The sequence below is a fragment of the Cricetulus griseus genome, chromosome 2, assembly GCF_003668045.3.
Source record: "Cricetulus griseus strain 17A/GY chromosome 2, alternate assembly CriGri-PICRH-1.0, whole genome shotgun sequence".
Lineage (NCBI taxonomy): Eukaryota > Metazoa > Chordata > Mammalia > Rodentia > Cricetidae > Cricetulus > Cricetulus griseus.
This window is the reverse complement of record NC_048595.1, coordinates 150,906,269-150,922,990: the sequence shown is the minus strand read 5'-3', so window position 1 is coordinate 150,922,990 and position 16,722 is coordinate 150,906,269. Positions and strand designations below refer to the sequence as shown.

The 16,722-nt window shown below is 40.6% G+C and overlaps 1 protein-coding gene across 1 annotated transcript in view; it reads left to right on the top strand.

The window, feature by feature from the left end:
• Window positions 1-16,325, top strand: part of Dnajc5b (DnaJ heat shock protein family (Hsp40) member C5 beta) — a 40,641-nt gene extending 24,316 nt beyond the window's left edge. Inside the window, exons 2-4 of the mRNA XM_027398704.2 lie at window positions 2,240-2,453; window positions 5,044-5,215; window positions 15,150-16,325. Of these exons, the coding sequence (XP_027254505.1) occupies window positions 2,240-2,453; window positions 5,044-5,215; window positions 15,150-15,244 (481 nt within the window). The 3' untranslated portion in view covers window positions 15,245-16,325. The remainder of the gene's footprint in view (window positions 1-2,239; window positions 2,454-5,043; window positions 5,216-15,149) is intronic.
• Window positions 16,326-16,722: the final 397 nt, after the last annotated feature.

Here is a 16,722-nt window from a genome sequence, read left to right as displayed (position 1 = left end):
TTATTCTGTCCTCTGCTACCACATGTTCTGCCTGGAGCACTACAAAAGGCCCTAGAAGCAATTGCCGCCTTTGGCCTTGGCCATCCTTCAGATTACATAAGCCTCCTGAAGATAAAGTTCGTTATATTGATGATCTCAGAATATTCTGGTGGTCTCTCATGTCACACAGACTAAAGTCAAAAGTTTTAATCTCTAGATCCCAACACAGCAGAATGTAAGAAAGAGTGCATGGAATGAGAGTCAAATTGCGTGTGTTTCAAGCCTGGATAGCTCAGTTAGCTGTGTGGTGCTGGGCAAGGCTCTTCACTTTTCATCTGTGCATTTCATATGTGAAATGGGATGGTTGTAAGTCCTTTCTCATGCTTGTGGTGGGAGTATTTATACCAAGCTACAAGTGATGACATACAGTAAACACTGAAAAAGTTCAAAAATAACAAGGCAAGCATTTTGGGCTAAAAGTAAACATTTTCTTATCAATTCCACATTTAAAAACCACAACACCAGTAGTTTCAGCTGTAAGAACTTAATGGTACTCCAAACATCTCTGAAAGCAAAAAGAAAAAAAGAATTTTAAAGGAATAATTCTTTTTTCTTTTTGTTTGTTTTTTTCGAGACTGGGTAGCTTTGGAACCTATCCTGGCACTCGCTCTGGAGACCAGGCTGGCCTTGAACTCACAGAGATCCGCCTGCCTCTGCCTCCCAAGTGTGGATTAAAGGCGTGTGCCACCAACCCCCGGTCACTTAAAGGAATAATTCTGATTAAGGTATATTTATTCTGCATTGAGGGTTAGAATGCATTATACACCTCAATTTACATTTCCAAGTATTTTTGGTACTTCTTAAGCATCCTTGATTTTTAGCTTGTGTAGATATCTATCCATTTCTTAATCCATATTTTAATGCCTAAAATAGGTGTGATTTTTCAGGTTGGCTTTAATGTATGATACTCTTCTGTTCTGCATTTGGGCTTTTATTAAAGTACTAAAATGAACCATTGTGTCTAAATCAATACAGTAAACAGCAATGCTCAGCACCTGTGCACAGCCAGGATAGGCACAGGAGGGAAAACAGGCATGTGGAATTTTAACTGAGTCATATAATTGACTTTATGAGAGAAAGAAAGTGAAGGTTCGATTTTGAACATGGCTTTAATCACTTGAATTGTTTCTTGAGGGAAGTGAGAGAAATGGTTATGGGCTAGGAGGCCACATGGCTGACCTGTTAAGTCCATTATACAGGTTGCTTTTTATAGCTGAGCATATTTAAAAACAATCCAAGACTGTCTCCAACACAGAACACAGACCATACCCTCAGGGTCAGCTTTATAATCCCCATGGGAAGGAGGAAGAGCCTTCTACCCACTATTACATATGCCCAGACTGTTGGAAGTGGAAAGAACTCTGTGGAAAGAAGTCAAGTGTGTACTTGGAAGCAACAGAAATCATGGGTTGTGCCGGGCATTGGTGGTGCATGTCTTTAATCCCAGCACTCAGGAGGCAGAGGCAGGAGGATCTCTGTGAGTTCAAGGCAAGCCTGATCTCCAGGGTGAGTGCCAGGATAGGCTTCAAAGCTACACAGAGAAACCCTGTCTCGAAAAACCAAAAGAGAGAGAGAGAGAGAGAGAGAGAGAGAGAGAGAGAGAGAGAGAGAAAGAAGAAAGAAAGAAATCATGGGCTGTTTTAGAAACATAAAAGGAGTTAAAGACATGCAGGGGACTTATGAGGGGATTCTAATACTTGTTCATGATAATATAAATTTAAGAGTTTTTATTTTATACTTTAAGAATATGTAACATGAAGTTCTGCCACTCTAGGTAGCCCTATGGGTTCTATGTGGAATTTTAGTGTAAACTGGATGTCATAAAGATCTCCATGTGTTGGGGTGGTCTACAATCACCTTCATTTGCCAGTAGTATGCTGTTTCCAGCACAGCCTTTATTCCCCTAGTGAGAATTCCTTTGATAATGTGGAGGGAGAAACAGTCTGATTGCTTCTGCACTCTGGAAACAAACGACCTCATTTAATAAGAACCTATTTTTTAGGCAAGTTGCCACGAGTGTGAAACTTAGCATCCCATGGTATGTATGTGTGTGTGTGTGTGTGTGTATATATATATATATGTGTGTGTGTGTGTGTGTGTGTGTGTGTGTATGATGTACAAATGAAGCCTGCCTTTTATAAAATGTTATAATTTTTGATAAACAGTTAATGCTTTTCCTCCTAACTTTTAACTTAAAAAGAAAATTAGCCCTAAAGTACCATCCAGACAAGAATCCAGATGACCCATCTGCTGCTGAGAAGTTTAAAGAAATCAACAACGCCCACACAATCCTCACAGACTCGTCAAAGAGAAACATATATGACAAGTACGGATCGCTGGGACTCTATGTGGCTGAGCAATTTGGAGATGAAAACGTTAACACATACTTCATGCTGTCAAGCTGGTGGGCAAAGGTAAATTACTTTTTTTTCTTCAAAAACAATTTCCTGGAAGATCACAGTATTATTCATTCTTTTAGACCCCATCTCAAAGAAAGACCAACCTTCTATTAAACTCTTGTAAATAAAATGAGACATCACTTCCACTGAAAGCTGTTATTTGGAGACCATTTTTCTTCAGTCCATCAATTAATTATGAAATCCAACATGACTTAACAGACTTCTAGACATTAATTATATTTGAGTTTGGAGCTTCAGGTTAATTCTGACTGCTCCCCTCTTCTCCTGTGGTGACTAATTAAGAACTGACTCATTGCTCAAAACCCAAAATAATTTATTAGTGTGACAACTACTTAATAAATTATTATAAGACAAATTTAGCCATGTACTTTACTATCTATAGCATAGGCTACATCAGCAAAGACAATACCTAGGAGAATGAGTGGTAATTACATCACAGGCTCAGCTGGAGTCAGCCTCGAGGTAGCAGAGAAGACAAGGGAGAGAGAAATTGATAGATACCTGGTTAAGAAAAAGACAATATGGAGACTTAATAAATCAGAATTTTATCTGATTTATTAATCAGTAATTTATTAATCAGGAGGCTGAAGAAAATAATGAAAATTTCTACCGGACGAGCCTCACCCACTCAGTAGCAAAGACATCTGAGGCAAAGCAGTTACAGGCACAGTTCTGTAAAAAGAAATGTGTTTCTCTTTCTTGCTGTAACAAAGTGGTGCTAGCCAAAGTGGCACTAAATATGCTCCATATGAGTGATTCAGTGGACCACCAAGATGTACATTTAAAAATACCAGATACCTGCTTGTACATAACAGTGTCATGAATGTGGTAAGGGATGAAGTAAGGCTGTTTCCCACAAAAGCCAATTTCCCTGGAGAAAGAAACAGGACAGAGTTGAAAGGGGGACTATCAGAAAACAGTACGGAAGTTACACAGTACAAAGAAAGTGGGTTAGAAGAGGTGAAGAAGGGCAGTAGTAGTCCTTGAGGACCATGGATGGAGAATGCTTACAGGAAGGTCTTAGAGGCAAGTAGGAGTTTTAAATTTCCCTAAAATGAGGAAATCGTACAGCATACACAGCAAAGAGACTAAATGTGTGTGATCACAGGATGCCCTCTACAAGCCACCTTCAGGCTCTATCCCATTCTTGGAGCCATAATAAGTAGATGAGTAATGAGGAGAAAGAAAGTGGGGATGTCAACCCTGAATTCTTCTTAGGTCGATGAAGAAGTGTTTATGCATACACGTGACCTTTATCTGTGTCCCACCCCAACTCATTGATTACATAAAATCTTCATTAAGATTTAAGATGTACAAACTTCCTTATGTATTATAATAAATTTGATTTTTCTCAGTTGACAAAAAAAAATGGTTTTCTTGGAATTTCAGATTGGGGAAGTCAAGAGAAAGTGTCTCCTGTTTAGTGAGCAAGCCATTGGTGCTTGTATGGAGATCTTGGTACTGTTCCCTGGGAGAAACAAATAATTTGTTTGCCTATTATTTTGTATACTCGTTAACTCAGTAGGAACTGGGTGTCTGCAACATGTCAGGTACTAATCCACCAGGCCCAAGGGGTTGAAGGATGACTGTTGGTTGTAGCCTGTAAGACATTAAGCCTGGTATAATGAGACGGACCTGTCAGCCAGTCTGTGTTCCAGCTGTCAGAAGAACCGAGTAGAGATCTCAGTTGTCTTGACCTACAACTGGGATCTGAAGGATAGGCAAAGTCCTTGTTTTGGAGTGGATTCAGGAAAGGCATCATAAGGGTGGTTTTTGAGGTGATCTTAGACATCAGGTGGGTGTCAACCGAAGAAAGGGCAGGGATGTCTAGGCAAGCAAATGTACGAAGAGAGTAGAGCTGTATGGTGGGAAGAGGGCTGTGGTAGTGCAGGGACAGTTGGCAGAAACCCACGAGTTCCAGAGAACAAGGGTCTCATATAGTTCACCCCAGCAGCCCTGCACAGGGTGGGGTCAAATGAAGCAAGGGTGAGGGCAGAGCAACCAACAGGAGGTTCTTTAAGTGACACCAGACACCCTGAGAAGAATCAGCAAAGCCCTCTGACCCAAATAGGGAAGGGGGCGAAGGCGTAGGGATGTCATGGAGAGGCTATGCAGGACCAGGTTACTCACAGGGACCTGAGGCTGCAGGGGAGGCATTACAGGAGCACTTCCCTGCAGTGCATGCTTCCGGGGTGATGACTGACCTTCATGAACAAGTCAGTGGGACTAGTTCACTTGACCAATGGGTATTCTGTCCAGCGGGTGGTCTGGTTTTTGTTTCGATTTCCTCACTTTTAGTACTCAAAACGGCCTAAGGAAAAAAGAAGAAAAAGTGCCAAGCTTCACTACTCTGAAGGAAAATAATTTCCTCTAGGTCTCATATGTACAAACGTTTGTGAGAGAAGAAGTTATTTAAAAGGAACGTACAAGGTGGTTTCTGCAGGGGTAAGGATAAGGGCGGGTGTGTGGGTGCACGGCATGCTACGATGTCATCATGCCTCTGAGATACACAGTTCCAGACTTGGTCTCTGAGGTCATCTTCCTCGGCATGCCCCTCACTTAGAATTTGATCTGTTTACCCCAGACCCTGTTCATCATCATCGGCCTCTTGACAGGCTGCTATTTTTGTTGCTGCCTTTGCTGCTGCTGCAACTGTTGTTGTGGACATTGTAGACCCAAATCATCGACATCAGAAGAGAACTTCTACGTGTCACCAGAGGACCTTGAGGAACAGATCAGGACTGACATGGAAAAAGGTAGGGTAAGTTGAGAGTAGGGGTCATGGGCATCATGTCAGAGACCCAAGTGGATACAGGGTCTTCCTGAAGTAACAGGTCCAATGACCATACAGGATCAGTCTCCCAACTCCATCCGCTTTGGTGGATATTTCGGAGAAGATGAAAGGCATCTACCTTGACTGAGCATAGAGAAAGGCTAAACATCATTAGAGAAAAATAATTAAATGCCCATGATGATGTAAAACAAGTACTGTTCTCCATCTCTTTACAAGAGAAATGGGCTCTGGCTTCCGGGAAGCTAGGGTGAGAGTACCCAGTACTGGAAAGCTAATGTAGTTGGGGTTTTTTGTTTGTTTGTTTGTACTCTTTGGAGGCCCACCACCCAGCTTCCAAATAGATACATGAAGACTTATTCTTACTTATGAATGCCCGGTTTTAGCTTAGCTTGTTTCTAGCCAGCTTTTCTTAACTTATTCAGTCTACCTTTTGCTTCTGGGCTTTTACCTTTCTCTATTCTATGTCTTTCTTTACTTACTCCATGGCTGGCTGTGTTGTGTGGATGAGTGACTGGTGCCTGGTGTCCTCCTCTCCTCGTTTTCTTCCTCCACCCTCTTCTATTTATTCTCTTTGCCTGACAGTCCCTCCCATGAGCTCTTTATTAGGCCAATCAGGTATTTATTTTTTTAAAGATTTTATTTACTTATTATGTATACAGCATTCTGCTTCCATATACGTCTGCACACCAGAAGAGGGCACCAGATCTTATAACAGATGATTGTGAGCCACCATGTGGTTTCTGGGAATTGAACTCAGGACCTCTGGAAGAGCAGTCGGAACTCTTAACCGCTGAGCCATCTCTCCAGCCCCCAATCAGGTGTTTTAGACAGGCAAAGTAACACAACTTCACAGAGTTAAACAAATGCAGCATAAAAGAATGCAACATATCTTTGCATCATTAAACAAATATTCCACAATATAAAAAAATGTAGTACACATCTCCACTCTGCTCAGCCACCTCTGTCTGTCCTTCTGTGTGCATACAACTCTGCTACATTGTTTTATTTTTTCAAGTTCATGTTATCCAAAAAGAAAAAAAAAACTGTAAAGAAAGATCTCACAGAATTCAAAACACCAGAGATATTTTATGGTCGTTGGGCAATGTCTTTGTTTAAGCAATCTAGGATCAAGCCAGCCATTGTATTGCTGTCTTGAAGCCATTCTTCTGTCATTTTCTCCTGTGGAATACATTATGATCTTGGGGTGCAGACTTTATCACTCCCAAGTCCGCCCAAACAACTTAAGGGATTACTTGATGATTGAAAAAAGCTACTGTCTTCAGGTCTACTGGAACCAGAACGGTGCATTCCCCTAGTTCTCTGGTCACACTAAAACAGCACCAGGGCTGTTTAAAGGCTTCGGTATGCCTCCTGTATTTCCCATCAGATGTAATGCTAAGTAACATACTGTGTGAGTGAACCATGAAGATTCCAGAAAAAGGATGTCTTTAATCACGCAAATACTACTGAATCCCATACTCTCAGAATTGGGAGCTCAAAGAGGGCAGAGAAGTTTTTTGTTTGGTTTGGTTTGGTTTTGGTTTTGTGGGATTTTTTGGTTGGTTGGTTGGTTGGTTGGTTGGTTGGTTGGTTGGTTGGTTTTGTTTTCCTGCAAACTGTGATGTCTTGCTATGGTCATGGCCATTCAGCAACTAGAAGTATTCTGATCATTTCATGTTACTGATATTGGAACCAAACTGTGGCCTGATGGGGAAATACAATGGTTGTACTTTTACTTTGTGATATTTTGTTAGACAATGACAAATATTGAATCTTTTAATGAGAATGTACAGAAGGAACAGGAATTCAGGAGTACTAACAAACAAATTAAGCACTGATAATACATGGAAAGGGCTTCTCATTAGGGAAAGGCAGGGTCTGTGTCACAACTTGCTCACAAGTGACGATTACAGGGTACACGTCACATACACTCTTGTGAGGGAGGTGCTTAAGAATTAAAAAGAAAATGCCACACTTCATTTCTATGGCTATACCGAATTTTCTCTAGGTGTAACTTATCAGGAAAACCAGTAAACTGACCTTTAATGAAACTGAAATGTCAGTTCCTACAAGGGAAGAGATGGGGTGCATGGGTGGTCTCTGGGGTACAGTGTGAGGTCTCTGTGGGTGCAGTATTATAAAACTGTGTCTCTGACCATATGATCTGTCACCCTGTTACTCCCATCAGTCAGCCCAATGATCAGCCACTGACAGCACAGGGTGGGACAGTGAAATGAGAGCGTCAGGGGCTGTGTTGACTTTGAGTTAAAATGTGAAGCAAAGAGTTTCATTGTGGTGTTTTAACACATGTCATGGCACTTCTAATTCTTCCTAACTTCTCATTTGTAGTAGGAAAACCTAAAGTAGGTGAATTGAACCCAGATCTACCGAGTCCAGCATCCATACTTACTGAAAAGCCTTGCTGCCCTTCCTTGTTAAGTGGGATAAAAAGCACCTGCAGGTCATTTCAGTAGACCTTGGTGGAAGATCTCTTTTCTGGAACAGAAGCTTAGACTAGGTGCCAGCTTCTCCCTGAGGCTCCTGCTGCTGGGTGATTGGTGATTCTGTGCTTCTCTCCCTGTCCTGACACCCCAGAGCTACTGACTCCATTACAGAGGTCAGATCTGCAATCCTACACCTCTGTGTTAAAGAAATGAACTATTTTCTTATTTATAAATATTTGAAAGATCTTATGTTAGGGAGACCCAGGTTTTATGGGTCCCAAAATTTATACAATCTTGGTCAGGTCTCTTTAAAAAGGACACACACACACACACACACACACACACACACACACACACACACTGAACTTGAGTATTTGCTTAAAATGAGAGAAAGGAATCAACAAATTAATGTGCTTAAAAATGGACAAATACCATGTATGTCACAAAATCAGAGGGGAAATAAAATCAGGAGCTACCGGCTCACCTATATGGCATTTTCCTATGGCTGCATATTCTTTGAATGCTTATTCATGCAACGTAAATGCACTATATCATTTTCTGTAGAAAGCATAAAAATAAATTCTGCCTTTACAGTATTTGACCAAAATTTACTTTTTTATAATTGATGAATTAAAAATATTTCTTCTACCTTTACAACTCACATTGACAGTGTTGTATAAGATTAGAGATTATTGTCAAATTTGGGAGGCCTATCTAGTTTATTTAATACATATAAGATGTAAGATTTGGGAGAATTTCCCACAACTTCTTTTTTAAGACTTATTTATTTTTTATATAGTGTTCTGCCTGCATGGCCTAGGAGGAACAAGATCTCATTATAAATGACTGTGAGCCACCATGTGGTTGCTGGGAATTGAACTCAGGACCTCTGAAAGAACAGTCAGTGCTCTTAATCTCTGAGCCATCTCTCCAGCCCCACACAGACAACCTTTACTCTGCACACTTGAAACCTTGTTGGCATTACAGCACCTAATCCTGCTGGGGTCAGAGCCCAGAGGACACATTCATATGATGTGTCACAGTGTCTGGTGTGGATTTTAATGTCGTCCCAGCACATGCATTGGCATAGTAAGACATAGGAGTATTGTTTAAGCCATTCCTACACCTGTCTAGGAAGCAATAACTAGCTAACCAGATTTTCTGCAAATCACAAAATCAAGTCCCATTGAACTCAAACAGAATCCATCTCCAATTCAGCTTTCCTTTAGCCAAATCTCTTAATAGGTCTTTTGTATCCATTGTCAAAAAGAGTTACCATGAGAAAAGTCAGTGTGGAAAGAGACAGGGCTCTTTCTGATTTTGGTAAGAATGTCTTTCGATCCCAGTCTATGTTCTGCATTGGTAAGGGTCTCTGGGGCTTAGGTCTCACTAGCTGTGCCCTGAGCCCACCATTGATCTCTAGTGTAAACATCTGGTAGTGATGTTATGCTTCATTTGTGGCCAGTTGCAATAATTAGGTCCAGATTTACATTCACTAATTGAAAGATGCAAGTAGCCTACAACATTTTTAATGCAAATTAATACTGGTAAGGTGGAGAACCAGACCTATCTGAGGACTTCACTCTCTGATCTGTGTCTGAATGATGGTGGTACTGAACACATCTCCCTGGGAAGGGGAAGGAGGGGAGTTAATTGATATAAGATAGAATAGTGTGTGGATTGTTAGGGTCACAGGGCATTTATATTAACTGTTCATCCAAGTGCTATACATCTAGTTACCCAGTGCTTAGAGATTTGACCCGTAAATGAAGGTTATGACTTAAAAATTTATTTTTGTGCATGAATACTGATTTTAAAAGGCAGCATTTCTTTCTCCTGTTATTTCTTCATCCAGAAATGCTGAAATATGAAATGTAATGAAACTTAGGTGAAGCTATTCTCCTTCCAGGATAAAAGTTAACAACTGCTGGACTTTTCCCTTATACCTTACTATACCAAAAAAAAAAAAGAAAGAAAGAACAGGAGTTAGCAAGAAACTTCATGATCCTCCCCATCTTCCACAGTTGGCTTAATCTGTACAAGTCTTATACATTGGCCACAGCCACTGCAAGTTCATATAAGCAATGGTCAGGTCAAGTCCAGAAAATCGTGTTTCCCTACAAAAAGTCTGCTACTTCCAACTCTTAGAATCTTTCCAGCCTCTCTTCAGCAATGATTCATGAGCCTTGGAGAGACGGTGTCAGGCTCTAAAGCAGTGGTTCTCAATCCTCCTAATGCTGCCACTCTTTGATGTAGTCCCTCGTGTTGTGATGATCCCCAATCATAAAACTATTTTTGTTGCTATTTCATAACTGTAATTTTGCTACTGTTATGAATAACAATGTAAATATCTGTGTTTTCTGATGGTCTTAGGCAAACCCTGTGAAAGGGTCATTTGACCCCCCAAAGGGGTTGCAACCCACAGATTGAGAATTGATGCTCAATTCATGCACTCCATGGGTTAAGAGAAAGAGAAGCACAGGTGAAGTTGGGAGAGAAAAGCAGGCAGAGAAGAGATTGAAAGGGAGGGAATGATGCAATTGATCAAAACACACTATGTGCGTTATGAAATTCTCAAACAGTAAGAAAAAAGAAAGACAATATGAAAAAGGAAAAAGAAAGGGAGCTAACTATAAAAGTACATTTCTGATTAAATTAAGTGATTAACCCCTTCAAATTTCACTTTAAAAACATATTATAGAATGTCGTATTTCTTAATTTGTAAAAAATCTAAATTTGAAATATCAAATACTTTCTACCCATTGAGTCATCTTTAAAAATGTTAGAAATGTTAACTTGCTTTGAAATAGCATAAAGTCTGATTTTGCACATGAAGCTTTGTCTTTGCACATTTCTGTCCTGTGTGTGTGTGTGTGTGTGTGTGTGTGTGTGTGTGTGTGTGTGTGTGTGTGTGTTTCAGCCACACCCTCCATTTGCTACTGTTGCTGCTGCTGTTGAACTGTTAGATGTCTTTGTAATTGTAACTGTATACTAGTCTCTGCTTGGGTGTGGTGACACGCTGGGTAGCTTTTGCTGGCAGAAGAGAGAGAATTGTTTGAGTTGCTCTGTTTCTTTAGATGGTGTTGAAAAATGTTATCCAACCGCTATGGTTAAAAAATGAAGAGCAGACAGTTCAAACAGTGCCATCTTTCAGTGTTTGCTGCCAGCTGGAGAGCTCACAAATGAGGTCTCCTGTCTTTCTCAAAATACCCTCCCAGTGCAAATCTAGAAGGCTCTTGGAAACCTGTCGGTATCAAAAGAAATTTCCTTGGGTAATTTTCAGTCTTTGAAGAATTAAAACCTAAACAGTGAAACATTATGTGCCTTGCTCTCACATTTAGAAACTCCGCTGTATGAAATGTTGAGAAGCGTGATTAAAACAGACTGTTTAGACCCTGTGCCCCTTTGACATCTGAAGGCCACAAGGAAATCTGAATTCTATCAGCTGTGATAGAATCATATTCCACAGTGTTATATCTCTCCCTCTCCCCTCCCCCTCCCTGTGTGTGTTTAACAAGGAATAAAAGCAACAAAAGCTTAAACTGCAGCCAGTCATCAAAAAGATAAGGATTAAATTCAGTATTTTTTTTTCTCTTCTAAGTCAAAGCCAATAGAATTCAATCCAACCAAAACTGTTCAGACAAATACTAACAATTCCTTGTGGACTAATGGTTTCCTTTCTATGGAAAGAGGTGGAATAGAGTCGCAAAGGAGAGGAGAGTTTATAGTACTGACCTTGGATCTAAAAGAGTATGATTCAGAGCACAGAAAAATGTTGATTGCTTAGTTGTTATTGCCACCTGCCTGGATAGAACTCAAATAAACTCACAACCACTGAGCAGAAGCAGCCATATGGTTCTTGTTCTCCGCCAAGATACAGAGACATGAATTGCACATCGAACACCATTCAGCATTCATTACATCTGCCTGTCCTGGGAAAGGGCACCGAGGGAAACGGAAATTCTTCCTCTCTTTTCAGGTTCCATACTTAGACACTGGTTTCAGTGTCTAAGAACAGTGCAAGGAAAGTAATGGTAGAAATCTGTGATGTTTCATGCAAAGACATCATCAAGCATTAAGGCACCAGGCCAGGGCAGTAGGAAGGGTGAGGCAGCCGAGAACTGTCCCCAACAAGGCAGCTCAAAGTGCACCTTCGAATGGTTGGCTGCCAAGAAAACCCAGTAAGGTGTGTGTGTGTGTGTGTGTGTGTGTGTGTGTGTGTGTGTGTGTGTGTGTGTGTACTGAGATCATCTTTCTATATCAAATATTTATAGAGCACTTGGTATCTGTCGACAGTATGTTCGCAGACCTGGTCCCTGGAATCTTGAGGATTACAATCTAGCAAATAAGATTTAGAGGCAAATATTAAACATAGAAACACAGAGAGCTGGCCAATTTGCACAATAAATCTACCAGAAGAGAAACATGGGGCCTGTCAAAGTGAACAATAAATGGCTTGACCTAAATTCAGGTTAGCACAGCTTCCCCAGAAAAGTAACATTTCAAGCAGAAACACAGAAGATCAAGATGCAGGGGACTGTGGAGATGGGAAGCCTTTGAAGAAACAAATCTTGACCCAAAAATTATTTGGTACGGTCCCTCCCTAAATCCCTCAGATAAGATAGTGAATGGTGTTGTATACGCCAGGCAAGGCAGATGAAGTATATTAGGGGGCTCCACCAGACAGTTTTATCACTGAATTACTGCCCGGAACTAAGATGTGTTTATACAAGGAAGGTCTCAATGCTTCAAAATCAGCAGGGGCAGCTAGGAGAGAGGTAAAGGAGTCCAGAGAGAACCATGGAGACTCAGGGAAGCACCAGCACACTCTGTAAAGAGACAGACTTAGGGGTGTGATGCTAAGCAAAAGAAGCTAGGCACGAAAGACAAGTGTGCCACGGTTCCAGTCAGGAAAACAAAACAAAACAAAACAAAACAAAAAAACATTCAGGGCCTTTGAATTTGTGGAGGAGAAATAGGTTGGTGGTCACCCAGACCTAGGGGAAACGGAGAGCAAAGGGCAGCCCCAATGGCTTCCATTTTGGTCCAGGGAAACATTTGGCAACTACACAGAGGTGGTGAATTGTGTGACTAGAAGTAAGGGATGGGGGTGGGGATGGAGGAAATAGGCCTAAGCAGAGCAAAATATTCGTTAAGCGTGGGATGTGGGAAAGTTATTCCAGCCCTTTGTTGCCTAATTGAGAGCAGCAGACTGCTAGCTGCTAAGGCAGAGGGGTGTGTCACCCCCCAGTTCTGCAAAATGTGGTTGAGGATTTCTTATTTAATTCACTTCTTAGAACTTTTAATTGTTACTGTTTCTATTAAACAGATACAAGCAAATATTGAGACCAAACTTTTCCCACCAGAGAAAATAATGTTACCCTGATCTGTGGCATTCCCTCTTAGATTCCTTCTTAGAAGGAACCCCCCTACTATTGCTTTTGGTATGCCCACCGTATTTATATTCCTCATCAGGACTGCTTGGTTTTGCACATCTTTGGATTTTAAACGAATGTCCTTTTTGTATAGTAACACTTTCTGTAACTTGTTTTGCTCTCCTCAACATTACACGCCTGAGATTCACTTTGTTGATGTGCTTGACTCTCTCCTGTTTTTAATCAGTCTGACTTTGCCTCACATTTGGCTCAACCTGAAATCCACTGTCTAAGCCTCTGGTCTTATTTTGTCTGGATTTTGTCAGTTTATTCTCACTGAGAAAGAATCCCTAATTTAGTATCCATTCTACTGGTGGTGAACATGAGTAAACCCCACCTTATTTGCCATTACAAACAGCTGGTAGGAATGATCTTGTACTTACATCTTGATGCATGAGTGCTAAGGGCATTTGTGTTTACACACAGTACTGGAATCCCTTAGGCACGGGGTATGTACACTTACAATGTATTAAGTAGCATCAAGCAGTTCTGCAAAACTGATGAGTTAATTTACATCCCCACTAAGAGTTCATGTGAGTTTCTGTTGCTTTACATCCTTGCCAACACTTGATATTGCCAGACTGGAAATATGTGTCAATCTAGAGTGTGGGATATGGCATAGTGCCTGGGATATGGCATAGTGCTGTGCCTCTAATTTTTATCTCTTCATTTACTAGTAAGGTTGAACACTTGTATGCATGTGTGGTATGTGTATGTGTAAGTATAGGTTCAGCACATGTGTGTGTGTACATGTGTGGAGGCCAAAGGATGACCTACGTAAATGACTCTGAGGAACAACACCTTTTGTTGTCTTCTGGCCTCCACATATACTTGTCCACACATGCATGTGTGCTTGTCCCACATAAACAGACACCTGGACACACAAACACACCATCACCAAGGAGAGAAAGAAGCAAGCAAAAGAAAGAGACATGCCTTTGTAGGAGAAACCAGTTGGTTCTTGGGTCTGTGAATTCAAATATTACTGTTACAGCTTTTGTAATTTCATCCTAAAAGGCATATTGTCTTCACACTGTCCTTCATAGTTTTTAATCCATTATCACATTTTCTTTTTGTGTCTGGGTTATGTTCCGAATAATCTCTTTGGATAGGGCTTCCACTTCATGAATTCCCTTTCTAGCTTTTTAAAGTTCTTTGGTTTTTTAATGCAATTTCAAGTACATTAATCACTGGCTTTTTTATTGATTTCACAGTCTGATAACTTTAAATACACTATTATTTTATATTCTGTTTGATAAATGCAAACATTGATGTCTCTCTGGGTCCTATCTCATCCTTTGTTATTATCAGCTTTTCAGTCCATGTACATTGTTTCTATGTTTCTTTTTCTGTGAGCATGATTTGTGTGTGTGCACACACGTGTTGACTATAAGCTCAAGTTTCTTGTAATCTTATAGGGACTTTTTAGTGCTAGGTGGAATGTGAAGTCATTCATTTCTGCTAGGTCCCTGAGAGTCCAACAGTTTTGTGCTGAATGATTTTCTGTGTATCTTCTAGAAGACATGGGTACCGAAAAGACATGGGCTGCTAACTCATGTGCTAATTGGTTTGTCATCAAATGTTTTTAAGGAAGCTTCTTCAGCTGAGCACCAGAACAGAGCTTCATGTAGACCTAAGAGCAAGGGCGGCTACTCTGGACACTAGCCTTATGTTTTAAACTTCCTCTTGGGTTCTCCAACAAAGCAAGCTCTGAGCTTTAGCTCCTGTCCCAACAAAGCCATGCATGCAGCTATGGACTACTAGACTCTAGAGCTCATTCTCCATATAAATGGCATTTTTCATACATGTTGTAGCTTTCATGAAAAACAGAACCTGGAATGTGCAGTGTCCAACATGGGTTTAGTTATCATCCTGTAATTAGCAAAACAATGTCTTGTGAGTTGATTTGCTTGTTATTTCAACCAAACACCTGCCCTTTGCCCCATTATCAAAGGAACTTGAAAAAAAAAAAAACTGGTCTGATTATTAATTCTTTGTGTCTCCCCTCCCCCACCAGATATGGACTTTCCAGTTCTTCTCCAGCCTACAAATGCAAATGAGAAGACACAGCTAATCAGTGAAGGATCTCGAAGTTATTTCACAGACTCTTGATGTTGGGCCCATGAAGGGTTCACAGCACCTCTTCTTGGTTCAGCCATGTCTCTGGGTGGTTAAGGGGGAGGTGGGAACATGAAATGCTGTGAACATATTCACATTTGTATTTTATTTTTAGGTTAAGGGGAAGATGATTGCTACATAATTTTCTCAGACTTTCTCTATGAGTAGAATTCCTAATGAAAAGCATTCAGTTTGGTGAATAAAGGCCCAAAGCGTTGTTCGATGCTGCTTGCATGAGCTAAGACTGAGGCAGTGGACAGTCTTCATGAGTCTGGTCTTAAGGTGAGCCAGACGTTATTCCTCACAGACTAACATAGAAGAAAAGACACTTTTCACCCACTTAACTAAACACAATAGTCACACTTGCTACACGTGCCATGAGAAAAACTCTCAGAGGAGTTGAAGAATCTGTGTTTGTGGAGCTCTTCATTGATATTTAAAATGGTTGCAGAAACATGATCTAAAAGAGAAATGGCATTTATCAAAAGCTGATGAATAAAAACAGGAACAGATAGGGTTAGTAGCATGCTTTTAGACCGGCCTTTAAAATGACAAAAATGCTCAACCTGATTAAATCTCAGAACTGAGAATCAGTATGAGCCTGACCTAGCCCCCAAAGTACATTGACATTTCCTTAATAAAATGGTCTGTGTAGAACCTGCCCTTAGAGTCAGATAAGGAAGAAAGACATATATGGAGTAAGGGATGTGGCTCTGATGTCTACACCATTAATTGTAAAGCATAGATAGCACCGATTTTCATAAAATTTATTATACTGAACAGCTCTGCACGCTGGGCTCTGAAGCTTCAAAGTCACCTTTGTATATGCTTGTTTGATTCCTTTATCTCACCATGCCGAAGGAACCACGTGCTATTTCTAAAATGGTATAACAGCAAAGCGATTTGTGGCTTTTTTCCTGAGCCCTTTTGGTTCTTTATATAATATTCATTTTCAAGTTCTTGTTATATTTTTGTATAACATTGCATAAAATGCCATCTTCTTTTCCTTTTGTTGCTTCTCCTCACCCCACCAAATTATAGTCAATTGCTGCTAAATATATATCGTAAATGAAAACTAGTGTTACATCTCTGACAGCTCTAGAGGCACTGAAACTCTGCTCAAACTGTGCAGTGACTGGAATTTCTCCCCCTACACACCGAAGCAGAAAGAGACTTGATTTGGAAGTTAAGAAAACTAGTTTTAACCTATGTTGTGACTGATCCTTGTGTCACCGGCAGTGGGGATACAGATGCACACTACACTGGCAGCTTCCTGAAGAGTTCTTTTCAAAAACCTTCACCCAGATGAAATGGAACCTGTGGCTTAGCCAGTAGATTTCAGGGTGAGTCACATGTGAAGCAAACTCAGACTGACTGAAAATAGACAGGTGTTCAGGAGAGAGTCAAGCACACCGATTAGGATATGTCAGTCTTCTCTAAGGGAGAGCTGCAGCTAGGTTTCTTTACAATAG